Below are 14849 nucleotides of genomic sequence, written 5' to 3' on the forward strand. Positions count from 1 at the left end.
TGGAATATTTTACCCAAATATACATTGAATTGTTCCAAAAGACATCTGAAGCTATCTTGGCCAGATATCCTTCTGGTGACTTATCATTTTTATCCGATATCGAGGCTGTTTTGTTGGGAGAGGGTGATTCAGCAAACATAGAGAAAGTCGAAACATTTTACCATGACGTAATCTCGCCTGCTTCTCTGAAGGAAGAGATACAAATTTTAAAACGGTATATATCTGCTAAATCAAGCAATATTTCAACCACGTCACAAATGGCAGAATTTCTTCTTCAGAATGAAGCGATTTCATTACTAACCCCAAATCTAACACAGCTCCTTCGTGTGTATTTCACATTGCCATGCTCCAGTTGTGAAGCCGAGCGCTCATTTAGCGCTTTGCGTCGAATTAAAACTTACCTCAGATCAACAATGAGCGAGCAAAGACTGAATGACGTTTGCACCCTAAATGTGCACCAGGGCAACAATGTCGACACGCAAGATTTGGTGGATGCTTTCATAAAAAAAGCTACTGTACGAAGTAACACATTTGCTCACACACAATGCCTTCAAATTAGGTTTTTAATTAATTTCTTGGCTTGTAGAAAATGCGGAAATAAAACGTTACCAATAGAAACGTTGCTCGATTTGCACTGGTTATACAATATCGGTTGTTTTACCACAGTAAATTAGGTTAAATGACGTCAACGAATATGCTGAACAGTCCTTTTCTCAGCTTACTTACGCAGCACTATGCGTAAAGATCAGTTTTATTATTGCTTTGGGATGTTTATCTATAACTGTTTCGCATGTGTAGCAATTGTGACGTTATCTCATACAATCGAATATCAAAAATTTTGATTGCTGTCGTCTTTGTACCCATTTTTATTACACATGCCATGTGTCATCTGGTGAGTAGACTTAACTCGATTACGACTTAATGATTTAACTGAGGTATAGAAACTTGGTTAGTGTCACAAAAAGAACAAGAGATCACAGGTCTAATGCATGAGCACGGTATAAACTAATTATAGTATTAATTAACCCTATCACTAGAATGGTCGACTGAGATCAATCAAAAACAAATCAAAAGTAACCAACAAATCGGGTTTCAGTCGCCATTGGTGACTGTGGAGCAGTAGATAGAATACATTTGATCGTGTATTATAACTCATTAAACTTAAGACGTACAAGGATTGAAAGTTTGGTAAAGAATATGTGTAAATACGCTTTGTACAACTCCTGTACCATGTGTTGACATGTAAACTTACAGACGTTTGTTTTTGTGAACTTGGATTAACCGTAACCTTGCAGTATTATAGGTAATGTCAGAAGTTAATATTATTCATGTTGTGGTGGCTGCATAACGATTTATTGCAAGCGGTAAACTAAAAGAGCGAAGAAACGAGAGACGCTGTGTTTATACCGAAAATAACGTTAGGAAAAAGGCACTCGTCTACGCTTCGGTGCACACACGCTAATTGTGCGGTTATTTTCTGGCGGCTGTATAATAATTTATCGCGAGCGGTAAACTAAAAGAGCGAAGAAACGAGAGATGCGGTGTTTATACCGAAGATAATGATAGGAAAAAGGCACTCTTCTACGCTTCGGTGCGCACACGCTTATTGTGCGGTTTTAAATCTGAAAATTTAGTCTAAAAATTAAAAATATATATTACGATTTGATTTCAATCAATTAAAGAGAAATGCTAGAATTGAGAATTAGGATAAGTGTGGAAAAAATTGTTGTTGTTGCTGATAGGGCGGTTTTGCGATTTTTTCCACACTTATCCTATCAGCAACAACAACAACAAAGCCAAGAACAACTGTTCGACGAAAAAAGGATCTATATGACCACTACCGTCGCAAAATAAGCTTTGCCGTTGTAACCCAATAACATGACAACGTACGTGGTAATTTAAAAATTCAAATGATTCTGTAAAACAGGGGCGGTTCTACAGTAGAAAGTTGGTATGCCCCTTTAAAGGGTTGCATAATTTTCTTCTTAAAATATAAATAATGTAAGATTTATTATCACATCTCCAGTTTTAAGGGTTTTTTTTATCAATTTTATTATAAAGAATCTCACATTCAAGGATTAATAACAGAAAGATGAAATAAGATTGACATATTTTTAATTAAATTTGTGTGCAATGGTGAGGGTTTCATAAGAATTCATTGCCCTACAGCTCAAAAGTGTTGTTAATAATAATAATATAAAGCTAGTAGTTGCGGCAGAACCACACAAATTTAAAGACAGATTCTTATGCTGGCCAAATAAATTTCAGTTTCACACGCTGGTGGTCTTTTGCTGTCCCTTTGTAAAAAATGACAGATGTCGGCAAAATCAAAAAAGGCACTTCTTAAACTGCTGCTTCCGTTAAAGGATGCAAAATAAATTAAAATATCAACCGTGTTTGGCAAGACTAATGGTGTGACAGTGTATACGATTCGCATGCCCGTCTGCTAGTTGCTAGACCACTGACCGAACATACACAAACCGTTCGATATAACACATATGAAAAGAGCAACGTAGGGAAGTACATTTCTAATATGTTAGGCTGCGATTCTATGTATATTTATTGGTCTTGAGTAGGCTATGCAGTATTCCCACAGCTAGTTCAAGTTTTTAATATTAATACTTTTCCCTAGAAATTGTATTAAAACAAGTGGAACCATGGAACAGTGTTAAAGTGACGTTCAGCATTCCACGTGAAGCTGCTGAGAAGTTGATAAAGTTGGCTGCCAACAACAGTAATGAACTTAGTGAACTTGGTGTTCTGTCTGTTCAAGTTGAAGGTAAATTGATAAATAACAGAAGGACAATGTGAAAAACTTGCCCAAAATGCGTTTTTCTCTTTTTATATTGTTGTGTAGTCTTTGTCTTTTACTGTGACATTGAGTAAACATCAAAGAAAGAGGAATTAAATAGTATATTATTGTGTCATTAGACAATTTCACTGATGGTCTAGTAGAACTAATGAGGTGAATTTATCTTTTGTAAGAAGCGAATATAGTCATACCAACAGTAGACTTGTAGTACTTTTCCGGGAGCAAATTTACAACCTTTAAAAAATAATTAAAGAGAAAGCTATTGGGGGGAGGTAAAATTTATTTGAAAACAATTACAAATTAACCAATTAATCAATTACAAGTTCACCAAGAAATAATTTCTTAATAATTGAGCCTGTAGTTTGATTTTTATCCACTTTAGCAGTTTTTTTGGTTTTATTTCATCAAGTTTTTAGGTGCATTAAAATCTTGGTTATCGGCAACTGTAATTTACAAAATATCGGTATCAGTTTGAATAAAGCAATATTGGTCGGCTGTACTCAACGTGTTGCAATAATAAAAACGCACGATCAAAGGGAGACAATTAAGTTAAAAGAAGGTAGACTCCCGGTTTCTTTCTAACATTCCACTTTTCCACCGTTAAAACGATAACTTTGCATCGTCTTCCACACACATATATACCACACACTGGCTTGCGTCACACACGTTTTACGTCAAACACGGCATTATTCGTCGGTGAATCCCACGTGCTGTAGTGCAATCACGAAAGCAACCTGTTGTGTCGAGCTTTGCATCGATATAAACTTATATGTTTTATCTCGTGCAAAACAAATATTCGCATCCGAATCTCACGCAATATTCGGGTTCTTGCGAATATCAAAATAGTTCTGACTAGTCTGGTTATCTTTTAGTTGTTTACCTTTTTCATTTTCGGTCTTTTTTACTCTTCTGTGCAACATTATAACAATACCATGTGGGCTCGCCGCTTAGGCCAATTTTTAGTCAAGTGCGCATGCTTTCGAGCTCGACATATCCCAAATTCCAACCCACCGTCGCATTGACAAAGAAACAATCGCTTTTTCTCTCTAAATAGTGCACTCGTCTGTGCCTGATTGTGAAAAGTGGTACGTTTAGGCAGAGAAGCTTGCAAGTAGAAATTTAGATTCCTACAAAAGAAAACGGTCGCATTAAGCATGTGCTTCCACGGGATTGACTGTATTAAGTTTTAGAACCATTTTCTTAAATCAAAAAGTTTTACTGTTGGCTTACAAAATTAGTTAAACAAAAATGTTCGTATTTAATTTAGCTAAAATTTGTTTATCAACTATTGTATTGCAGGTAGCTGTAATAGAAAACAAGTTCATGAAACATACAGCATTAAGTTGTGTGTTGATTCCAAATGTTTTGCAGAATAATAATTTGCAACCAGTTGTAGGCAGAAAGTAGTTTGTATCAAAAGTCAAGTAATACTTACTTGTAAAGAAAGGGTGATACAGGTAATTAGACTGCAATATGAAAGTCAAGTAAAAGAATTCTTAAGTAAAGTGATATTTTTATTTAGCTCTGTTCACAGTCACAGGTCACAGCTCTTGTAATGTGTAATTATTTGGCTGATAAATGCTAAATGTATAATTTTCTTTGATTTTATTCCAGTAAGTTTGTATACGATATCCATTTTAATTTTAAAAATAAAACTGTTGTTTTTTGTTTGCTACAAAAAAGTTGATACTGTTTTTAGGTAAAGAATTGATAAAGTTATCAATTGATATTGGAGAAGGAAAAACCCAGCAAGTTGTCATTCACCAACATACAGATAATTCAACTAATTCAGTATTACAAAAAGGTAATGGTTATTTGTTAGACATGTCAACCGCTTACAATTGGACATATCAGTAGCCTTATTAATTATTTTTCTTCAAAAAGTAATGTTTATTCTTTCCCCTCATCTTAATTTTTTTTGCTAAAATCAAATTATAAAATTAAGAATGTGCAAATCCAAGCTTAAAAGTCTATATATAGTCAAGTGGGGTAATAAAAAACAGAAAACATAAACTTTTGATTTTCTCCCCAAGTAATAAACTAAAAAAATATTTTTAGTCTGGAGAAACAGTATTCATCATACCTTGATGTCCAAAGACGAAAGTAGGATTTCTATGTTTCTTTATAATTTTATTCGAAATTTTGTGCTGTTTTTAATTTCCCAGGATTTGGAATAAAAACATTAGCGGAGCATTAAAAAACAATGTTTTCAAAAGCAACTTAACTTTATCTAAACAAAAAAAATTGATGATGGCAGTACAGGGTAATAATACAAATATTGGTCATACAACTTAGGTATTATCCAGTCTATATTTTCTCAGAAAACTCAACTTTTCCTCTTTTTTTCCACAAAAGCAAAACATCTCCCACATACTTTTAACAAGCTTGTTCTAAACCTTTTATTTTCTAATTTATCATTATTACTTCAGTACTTCCTTTTAAACATAAGCTTACCCACAAACAACATTTATTAGACTAAAAACTAAGCCAATAAGTTGCATAACCTATATAAAGCATAAGATGTAACCAGAGCATTTTACTTGATAAAGCTAAGTTGTAAAGGCCTTTAAATAAATTATTTAAACTAAATTCTGCAACATAACCATAAAAATGACTTGTAACTAAACAGTATTAACCTAAAAAATAAATTCCATTATCAGAAAATGTAGGCAAAGCAGTAAAATATCTGTTTTTAATACTGGGTTACCTTTAAAATCAATTAAATCATTAATTAAATTAAAATAATTTACATACATGGCTTTAATTTTATCACAAAGTTAATATTGGTTGAGAAAGAAAAAATAAAAACAGAAAAAAACACAATTGTTTTTTTTACCCACTTTAAAATTAAAATATACCAGCAGCAAGGTACTTAAATATGTAGCACATAGCTGCATTCAGAATAAATTTATCACGAAGTGTACCAAACCCCATAAAAAGTTTTTTTTCAATTTTTTGTTTGGTTTAGTAATTTGTGTTTTACTGAAAAAATAATTATTATATAAAAGGACAGTTAGGATAAAAACGAAGCCAAATAATTGTCCTTTTTACCCACACAAGCTGTTTACAATAAAAATGATTTTTTAGTGGGCTAGGGGGGTTGTCCTTTCTTACCCCAAGTATTGTTTTTTATTACCCGACTTTACTATATATATTTTAATTATTTTATTATATTCATAAACATTGACGTCGAAACACAGTGTTGTAATGTATTCGTTCTGTGTGGTATATTTTTACCAGGCACTGTTGCTACAGCGCATGCGGAGTAGGTCAGAACAAATACAATATGCACAGTCGAACACAAATAAATACGCAACGACTAAAAAAGTTTCGGAAAAAAAAATATTATTGTATTTTTTAATTTTAAAATTATAATTTTTTTATGGGAATAGCATGCTAGCGACCTACATAGATGATTACAAAATTAAATTTTCAGGAAATTATTTGAAAATCAAATATTCATTTAAGTTATGACCATACTTTTTTATATTTAACACCCATACCCACACTTTTTTTAAAATAATGTTTCACTTTTTGGGTATTATGTAGCGCCATAGCCAAGTTACGGGGTGTTGGGGTGGCCTGGCCATTAATTTTTTGGGGGGGGTGGAAAGTGATACATAAAAATCGTGGTCGTTACGTTATTTTAATTACCGAAAACTAAGCTTAAATATTACGCGCGATGCCTTTGGGTTGTGAGCCAACTGTACTTCGCTTGGAACATTTTTCGTTCAATTGTTATGTTACTTGTTCTATTACAATGTAACTAATAATTATGACGTTTCATATTATAACAATCGGGAGGAATATGCCCACTGCCCAACCAACGATATCAAAACACCGTGTATGAGCGTCACATGTTTAAGCTCTGCGCCGGCGTGGGAAATAAAAGACGACGCATGCGGCAGCATACATTTCACACCTAACAAACGAAGCAATCTTTGTGAATTTATTATCCTGAAAAGCAGGATTGTAAAAATACCCCTTTTTCAGTGATAATGTCACCGTCCGGATCGTCGAAAAATGTCCGGATTTTTTTAGTAGAAATAAATCCTATTTATATTAAAATCAACTTTCTTACGTTCGGCCGACAATATACTCTTTGGTTTCTTTGTTCTGTAATTATTGACGACATAAACGTGCGCTCTATTTTAACCGCATCGGTTACATTGCGAGAACACGGCGAATAGCTAAAATGACGAAACGGTTCGTGCAAACATTAAAAAAATGCATTTTCCTAACACTTACTATACTAATTTTGTCACAAATCATGTCACATGGAACTATTATGTGGTGAATTTAAAATGATATTACATTTATTAAAACGACGTATCTAAATCGGTAGAAACAAATGAAAAGTTTTACGCACGTTCATCGTGGATTAAAAATGAAAAGATGATTACGTCATAATACCTTTGATAAACTATTAAAATTTTAGAAAACAATTGTGGTTTATGTGCTTCTATATTTCGTATAATTGTTTTATTCCCGATATAATTTTAAGCAAGCAACCAAGAATAGTTTAAACTTTAATAAATACAGGTAAATTGCATTTATGTGAATTTTAATTGGTGCAAATATAAGAGCGTGGAGCGACGCTATCAGTAAATGGGAACCAACATAAATTGTAATATGATATTACAAAGTATCTTCCCGGCCGAGCTTGGACAGAAGCCAAAAAACATCGTTTGTTGGCACCGCACGAGAACCAGAGTTTCATTACGTCACTTGTCACGAGAATAAATTCACAACGATTGCTTCGTTTGTTAGGTGTAGAATGTATGCTACCGCATGCGTCTTTCTTTATTTCCTACGCCCGCGCAGAGCGTAAAAATGTGACGCTCATACACGATGTTTCGATCTCGTGGTTCGTTGGGCAGTGGGCATTTCTTCCGATTGTTACGTAATGAAACGTCATAGTTAATAGTTATGTTGCAATAAGACATGTGACGTAACAATTAAGCGCAAAATGTCAAATTGCAGCACGGCAATGTTTGTTACTCGAGCGACTTTGTTAGCTGATTATTACGAACACGCGACGAACATAAAACATTAGATCGCAGCTTTAACAACGGTTTCTATCGCACAGGTGCCCGCACTAGACTGTGGTGTCGTGGTGATAGTCAGTAATACGCTTTATAACAAGATTTGGTAGCTTGGGTGACAGACCCACGTAAAACATATTACGTCCGGATTTTCAATAAAATTAAACGATCACCGTCCGGATTTACAACTTTTACAATCCTGCTGAAAAGTGACGTAATAAATTCTAGATCTCGTGCGGTTCCAACGTATGACGTTTTTTGTTTTCTGTCCAAGCTCGGCTGGGAGGATACTTTGTATTATCATGTTGCAATTTGGGCTGGTTCCAATTTACTGATAGCGTTGCTTCTCGCTCTTAATTTTGCACACATTAAAACTCACATAATCGCGGTTTTTCTACATTTAAACTAATAATCAGAAACAGAAATTATAAAAAACTACAGATCATATAGAAGCGAATAAAACACGATTGTTTTCCAACAATCTCGTTTGTGACGTAACAATCGTAATGGTTCATCAAAGTTATTCTGACGTAAATAATCGTTACATTATCCTCGATGGGCATGCGTAAAACTGTCACCGATGTTTTATTTGTTTTTACTAATTTAGATACGTCTTCCTAATTATGTAGTGTTAGTTTTAATTTACCGAATAAAATAGAATAGATCAATAGATATTCGTGTGCACAACCAATAAATGGGGTGTTTTATCGCATCAGATATAAACGTTGGCTAGACGTAAATATCACGACGAATCCTTATCTATTATACCTCGTCCACTCGCTAATCAAAGGTGAAATGTTTGAGCGTCTTAAAGATCGTTGGGTTTTCTCAATATTGATATGCAAATACAATACGAAGGTTTGAGGACCCTTAATATTTTTACAATCGTAAAAATGGATATTTAAAACTTTATACGTGTAGAATGTTGTACTCGTGAAACATCCATTGCGATCGGCAAAAGTGTTGCTGCAGTAAACAACATTAAACTGTTTTGATTGGAAAAAAACAACTGTTAAGTCAGTGTAGTTATGTCTAAACACGCCTATCTCAATGTAAACGTTTAATAAAAACAAAGCTGATATAATCGTAAACGTAAAACACAAGCATTTAGTTTACTTTTGCAGGATTAACAATAAACTCGTCAATCGCTATTATGATGTGAATTTGTATTATGAGGTTGGAAATCCATGTGTTAATCGCCACTATGTTGTAATAAACAATCTGCTGAGGCAACCCAATTAATATTGTATTGCATATTCGCGCACTGAACATTACTTTGCCGTGTTGCATGCCCTCGCACAAGGCGCTGCTCTAAACATTTGACATCATATATGATGTCATAATGATTGTTACGTCACACGACTTTTACGTCACTATAGCCGGTCACCCCATGAATAAAGCAAAACTTAGCGCCTATACATAGCGCTATATCATATTCAAAGCTGGATCAGTAGAGAATTCTATAAATGTGTTTTTTATTACGGATGTTAATACTTATTGAATTAATAATATTTTTTTTTCGGTATTGCTGGGATCTAGTTAGCACAGTGCCCGAAGTTTATGTTAGACGTACGAGTGGTACACCAGCACCTGTATACTATAAGTAAAAGTGCCTGTTAAATTAGCCTAAAAAAAGTTTGTTAGTAGTACTTACTTTTTCTAGGCTACAAATAACATACCAACCCAGTTCTACTGACTTTAAATCGTGTCTGGAACGTTTTTAACGAAGGGTCGTGATAAGTTTGGATCGGGTGGTCATTGTATTTGTTCCAACCTACTGCCCATTAGCATTTCGGGGCATGCGCAGTATGGCCTGGTATAAATATTTCGATCAGAACGAACATATTACAACACTGGGGTATCGGGGTGAGGAAGCCTAGGCTAAGGTGGCGAAAAAATGGCGCTAGCCATGTATTTCATCGTAAACTGCTAAAAGTAGGAAACTAACTTAGTGTTCACGTACATTTGTGGTTAAACAGTCTTCACCGTAAAAGAACATTCAGTTTGTTATCTCCTGGATTGAACGCGTCAATTGGTATTATGACGTCAATTATGGACGCATCAAATGCTGTTATGACGCAAATACTATTTAAATAAGACGACATGTTTTGGACCGACCCCTTTTTGGAGATCTGGCTACGCCCTTGACCCAAGCCCTTAACATCGAAAAAAAATCTTTTAATGTAGTCTTGATAAAAAGGCAAAAATACAACGCATGTGAATACTAAAATACGACGCATGTAAAAGGCTAAAATACGACCCACTTAAAGACAAAATACAACAGATGTAAAGGCTAAAATACGACGCATGTCTCTTTAACATTCAAGCCTGTTTTAAACCTCCTACATGCCTAATGATTACGTGTCAATCCCTATTATAATGCTGATTTTAGTCCGGCGCCGTGGTATAGTGGTTAGCGCGCGCGGCTGCCTGTAACCCAGAGGTAATGGGTTCAAGGCTTGACGCTGCTACCATTGTTGCCGTATGTGTCCTTGGGCAAGACACTTAACGGCAGTTGCTCCAACCCAGTGGTCACTAATGGGTTGTCTAAATTATCAGCCATACATAAAAAAAAAAAAAAAATCCCCAAAAAATAATCACCCACAAAGTAACATACATGGTAACTCGTAAGCTGGCAAGAGGTGTTAAACCCGTGTGATAACGACTGTCATTTTCCAGCCACGCAAAGATAAAGTAAGTTACATTCAATTCATTCATTCAGATAATCAACTTGTGAATTGCTATTATGTCGTAAGTAATTGCCAGGTCAAACAATCGCTATTATAATGCAATGAATCCACGTGTGAATCCCTACTATTTCATAACAAACAGTCTACCTGGCTAAGAAAAACATGGTAAATATATGGCTTAACTACAAAGCAAACGTAAACAGAACGCTTGAAAAGAAAACAACTTGTTTTGATAGATTTTAATCACCTTGGCACGACCCATTTTTCAACCCTGTGCGACCCATGTTTGTGTCACGACCCATACTTTGGGAACCACTGACCTAGAATGTAACTTATATCTATCTAACCACCCCGGTTTTAATCAGAATTTCCAATGTTTCGACGCCTGTGTTCATAAAGAATTCGTTGTAAGAAATCAGATAAACAAATTTACTTTTTTAGTGGTTTAAAAACTAGAGGCGATCAAAGTTAAATGACACTTTTTTATGAGAAATCTGATGCGTTGTCACATGACCAATTGACACCATTTTTTACTAGCAGTTTTTTGTGTTTTAAAATTTTGGTTGTATCAGAATATTAAAGCAACCTATCTATACATTTTTTTTTAATTTTCTGATGGTGCATGTGTGGTTAAACAGTTCATTTGTTTATTTCATAAATTACAGCCAACCAACTGTTAAATACTCAAGTCCATGGAGCAATGGCACCACAACAACAACATACATCGCTATCCGAGGTTCCCTCAAACCCCCCAATCAAAAAACGAGCTCGAAAATCAAAAGACAAACAAGCACCCAAGCAAAAAAGTGTAGCCAAATCAGATTTGGAATACAGATTTAACAATCAAAACTATTCACAAAATTTTGTATCTCTCAGTTCAGAAGAATCTCCTAACACGGTTCATCAGTTTCCACAGACAAATCCGCAGCTATCTCCGAGTGTTGAGCAGATGGTTTCCGAAGCCTGGGACCAGAAAATCCAACATCAGCACATGCACAGTCAAAGTGCTGAAGCGGACATAATGGACATACAGTTACAGAGTTTATTATCAAGCTCATCAACAAGTGGAATTACTGCAGCAACAAACATTACTCCACACAGTATTCCTTCATATGGTCATGCTTCCCACCAATGCCGTACGGTTGTGAACCAAGATAATAGTTCTTTTTCTAATTCAGCTGAAATTAATGTGGTTCATCAGACAAACAACCAAAATGCCGTAACGCATAAGCAGCACAGTCTTCCTGCAAATTTTGCTCAGAGTTCAAACCATCAAACGTCAACAAAAATGTTTTACCCACAGTCCTTAATGCAACAAGGAAGTGGCAATCACTTTATGAGTGACCCGGGTCAATTTAACCGTGCCTTGGTAACACCAGAGTTAGGTAAATAGCTTATTTATTTTTTGCATATTTTATATAGTGTGCATCAAATTAAGAATGTATCTTGTTTAATAAATTTAATGAATGGTAAAATATGAAAATGTAATATATTATACATGTGTATGCTTTTTGTCTGTTTGTATAGTAAATAATAGTTTAAAACAGTTTCCATATTTTCTACTGTACTTACCTGTTGGTTCATTTCCAGGTAATAGTGATCCTTCAAACAACTTGAGGTTTCATACTACTGATAGTTACGGTAGTATGATCCATTCTAGTCAACACATTCCTATCATCACAAGCACATCAGGTAATTGGTCACAAGGGACTGTGGTAAGTGCAACTGCTTCTTCCTATAAAGTGCCTACTACAAATACTGCAGAACAGCATATGCTTCAATCACCAGGACCCAATCACAGTTCCTTTCCTCTCACAATATCTAATCAATCATCCAGTAAGATTATACCACAAAATATTTCTGTAGAGGAAATGAAACAAGAAAAGGGTCAGAACCACCAAGGCATGTCCATGGCTAGTCCGCTCCTTGTCACCCTTTTGCAAACAGAAGCATGTACCACTGGACTGAGTGCTATTCAAACTTTGGCACACACAACAGTGGCTGGGGAAAATCAATCAAAACCGAAACGAAAGAAACCAAACCGAAAAAAGAAACCAAAGTCATCTGCTCTTACTATGCCAACTGGATCAACAGTTCAAGCTGGCGGAGTGATGCTTTCTCCTCCAGAAGATCTTGCAAATATGTCTGGTGTTGAAGGACATGCCATTCCATATTTAAATCAAAGATTCAATCAATTTAAGGTTCAGGGTGCTGAACATGCAATGCACCAGAACATGTCTTCTACTGTGATGCATAATATGGCATCTATCAGTAAACAGAATTACCACGATCCTAAAATATCAGTAATTGAAACTATAAGTAGGAGTGATGTTGGTGCAAGATCAATGCCTTACTCAGGAAATATTACCAATCCGCATGAAGCATCTCAGCGAAGTCAGGTAACTGGACAAATTTTATATCAAAGACAAAACCCAGCCTCTAATGCCTGGTACTCAGTCTTTTCCACATAACTTTGATGCTCCTAAATTTCAACAAAAATCAATGCTAACTATGAGTCCTCAACAACAATCCCAGCAGCAACACCTATACAACATACACATGAGTGGGAATCAGTTTCCGCAATACGATTCTAGTAGTAATCGTGTTGCCATGCCACAACAACCGCATTCAATAATGCAACATCATATGCATATGGGGGGTACTAAGACACCCAACCAATATGGTGTAGGAATAAATGCTGGTAATTTTGGATTATCCGAAGCTTCTCTGATGCAGCAAAATTTTGGAATGCAGTATACTGCAAACAATGCACAGCACATCTCATTACAAAATCAATTGCAGCAACAACAAATTATGAAAAGTCAAGCCACACGCACAAATCTAAATACCAACAGCAATGTAGGCTATGACAATGCTTATCCTGTAATTCCTCACCATCCAGCACCTGTGAAAAAGCATCAAACACTTCCAACTTTACCACATGCCCCAAATATCCCAGCTGACCAACATTACATCCAAAGTTCTGCTATAAAAAGTATTAAGGTTTCAAGAAATTCACATTTTGGATTCTTATCTACAGGAGTTCTATCTGTGGTCATGAAAGGTTCATGCAGCTTGCCTGAAACTAATAACAAATTGTCTTCATTTCATCTTCCCACATTACCACAAGTTTCAAGCTCACAAGTATGTGGACAACCTCTACGTTTAACAGTGCAACAAAAGTCACCTATATCTTTGGTTGACTCAGTTATGTTTGGGAATACAAGCCCAAAAATGGGTCATCACAACTCACTTTCTCCTCTTATGAGATCATTGGGTTCCCCATCATCACTATCTTCATCACATAGTAGTAGAAGCGGAACGCCTATGTCCCGTTCACAGTCAACAACTCCTCGCAGCTTACCACTTGCCAATACAAACAAAATTCCTTCAAGTCAAACTTGTCGTTCAATAGAACAATATTCTCATTCCGTGGTTACCCATCCACGCTTTTCAAATGCTACAACTACACCAATCAACAAATCTCACTGTAGCTCTGTACCAACAGCCAACTTTTTTCACCAACCATCTGCATCAAGCTATAACGAGTTTCATCCAACTAAAATCGAAGATCAGCAGGAAGGTGCCCACCACATGTCTAATGTCTCTAAGCCTACGTACTGGAACCAACATAGACAGAACCGCAATGTTGTTTCAAGTGTTTCATCTAACATTTCCATACAACCTACAGGTACAATGAAACCAAACAAATATCAAACTCAAATTATCCATGATTCATCACACCTTGGTGACCAAACAGTTAATACAGGTGCTCAAATTTTAACTCCAACAACCAACATTGTAGCTTCCGATCATTTACCAACATACCCCACCCTCCGACCTAAAGAAACTGCACCTGTCATAACTACGGGCAACTTGCCCACTTCAGTCACTCCGACAAATGTTAAAGATGTTGTTACCTGTACAAGTGAACAGACATAGTTGCATCTATGTTGCTGTTTCAAATTGAGTGTAACAAGCTTTTTCTGTGCATCACATTTGTTAATATTTGGCTTACATGTCTCATTTGACTTTTCGGCTGAGATCACGATTCATCAGTAAATAATAAACAAAAATCCAGTTCTGTTTTATACCATGTTTGTTTGTTCAAATTGCCCAATTAAGCAACTTGTTATACCAAAGTTGGCTTCCTTTTTCATATAGGTTGTTATAGTTCTGCATAAATACACAATCCGTACAATAGAGTGAGTCGGCTTTAAAGAGGATTCACCTGAAGATTGGGTGCTGATGAAAAAACAAAACCCCTAAAAAAGAAATTTTACCAATAAAATATTAAACAGT

The 14849-nt window shown here is 35.5% G+C and overlaps 1 protein-coding gene and 1 non-coding gene across 2 annotated transcripts; one reads left to right on the plus strand and one right to left on the minus strand.

Annotated features, from left to right (window-relative positions):
- Positions 1 to 2640: 2640 nt before the first annotated feature.
- Positions 2641 to 14638, plus strand: LOC100179823 (nuclear receptor coactivator 6; the record flags this gene model as incomplete). The annotated part of the gene is given in 4 exon segments (XM_009861997.3): positions 2641 to 2779; positions 4512 to 4616; positions 11213 to 11932; positions 12138 to 14638. Coding segments are annotated over 4 exon segments (1845 nt in total), but the record flags the coding sequence as incomplete, so codon positions are not given.
- Positions 3439 to 3489, minus strand: mir4194 (microRNA 4194). The gene has a single exon (NR_034591.1). It is a non-coding gene; the product is annotated as a microRNA 4194 (primary transcript).
- Positions 14639 to 14849: the final 211 nt, after the last annotated feature.

This window comes from Ciona intestinalis, unplaced genomic scaffold, assembly GCF_000224145.3.
Source record: "Ciona intestinalis unplaced genomic scaffold, KH HT001058.1, whole genome shotgun sequence".
Taxonomy (NCBI): Eukaryota; Metazoa; Chordata; class Ascidiacea; order Phlebobranchia; family Cionidae; genus Ciona; species Ciona intestinalis.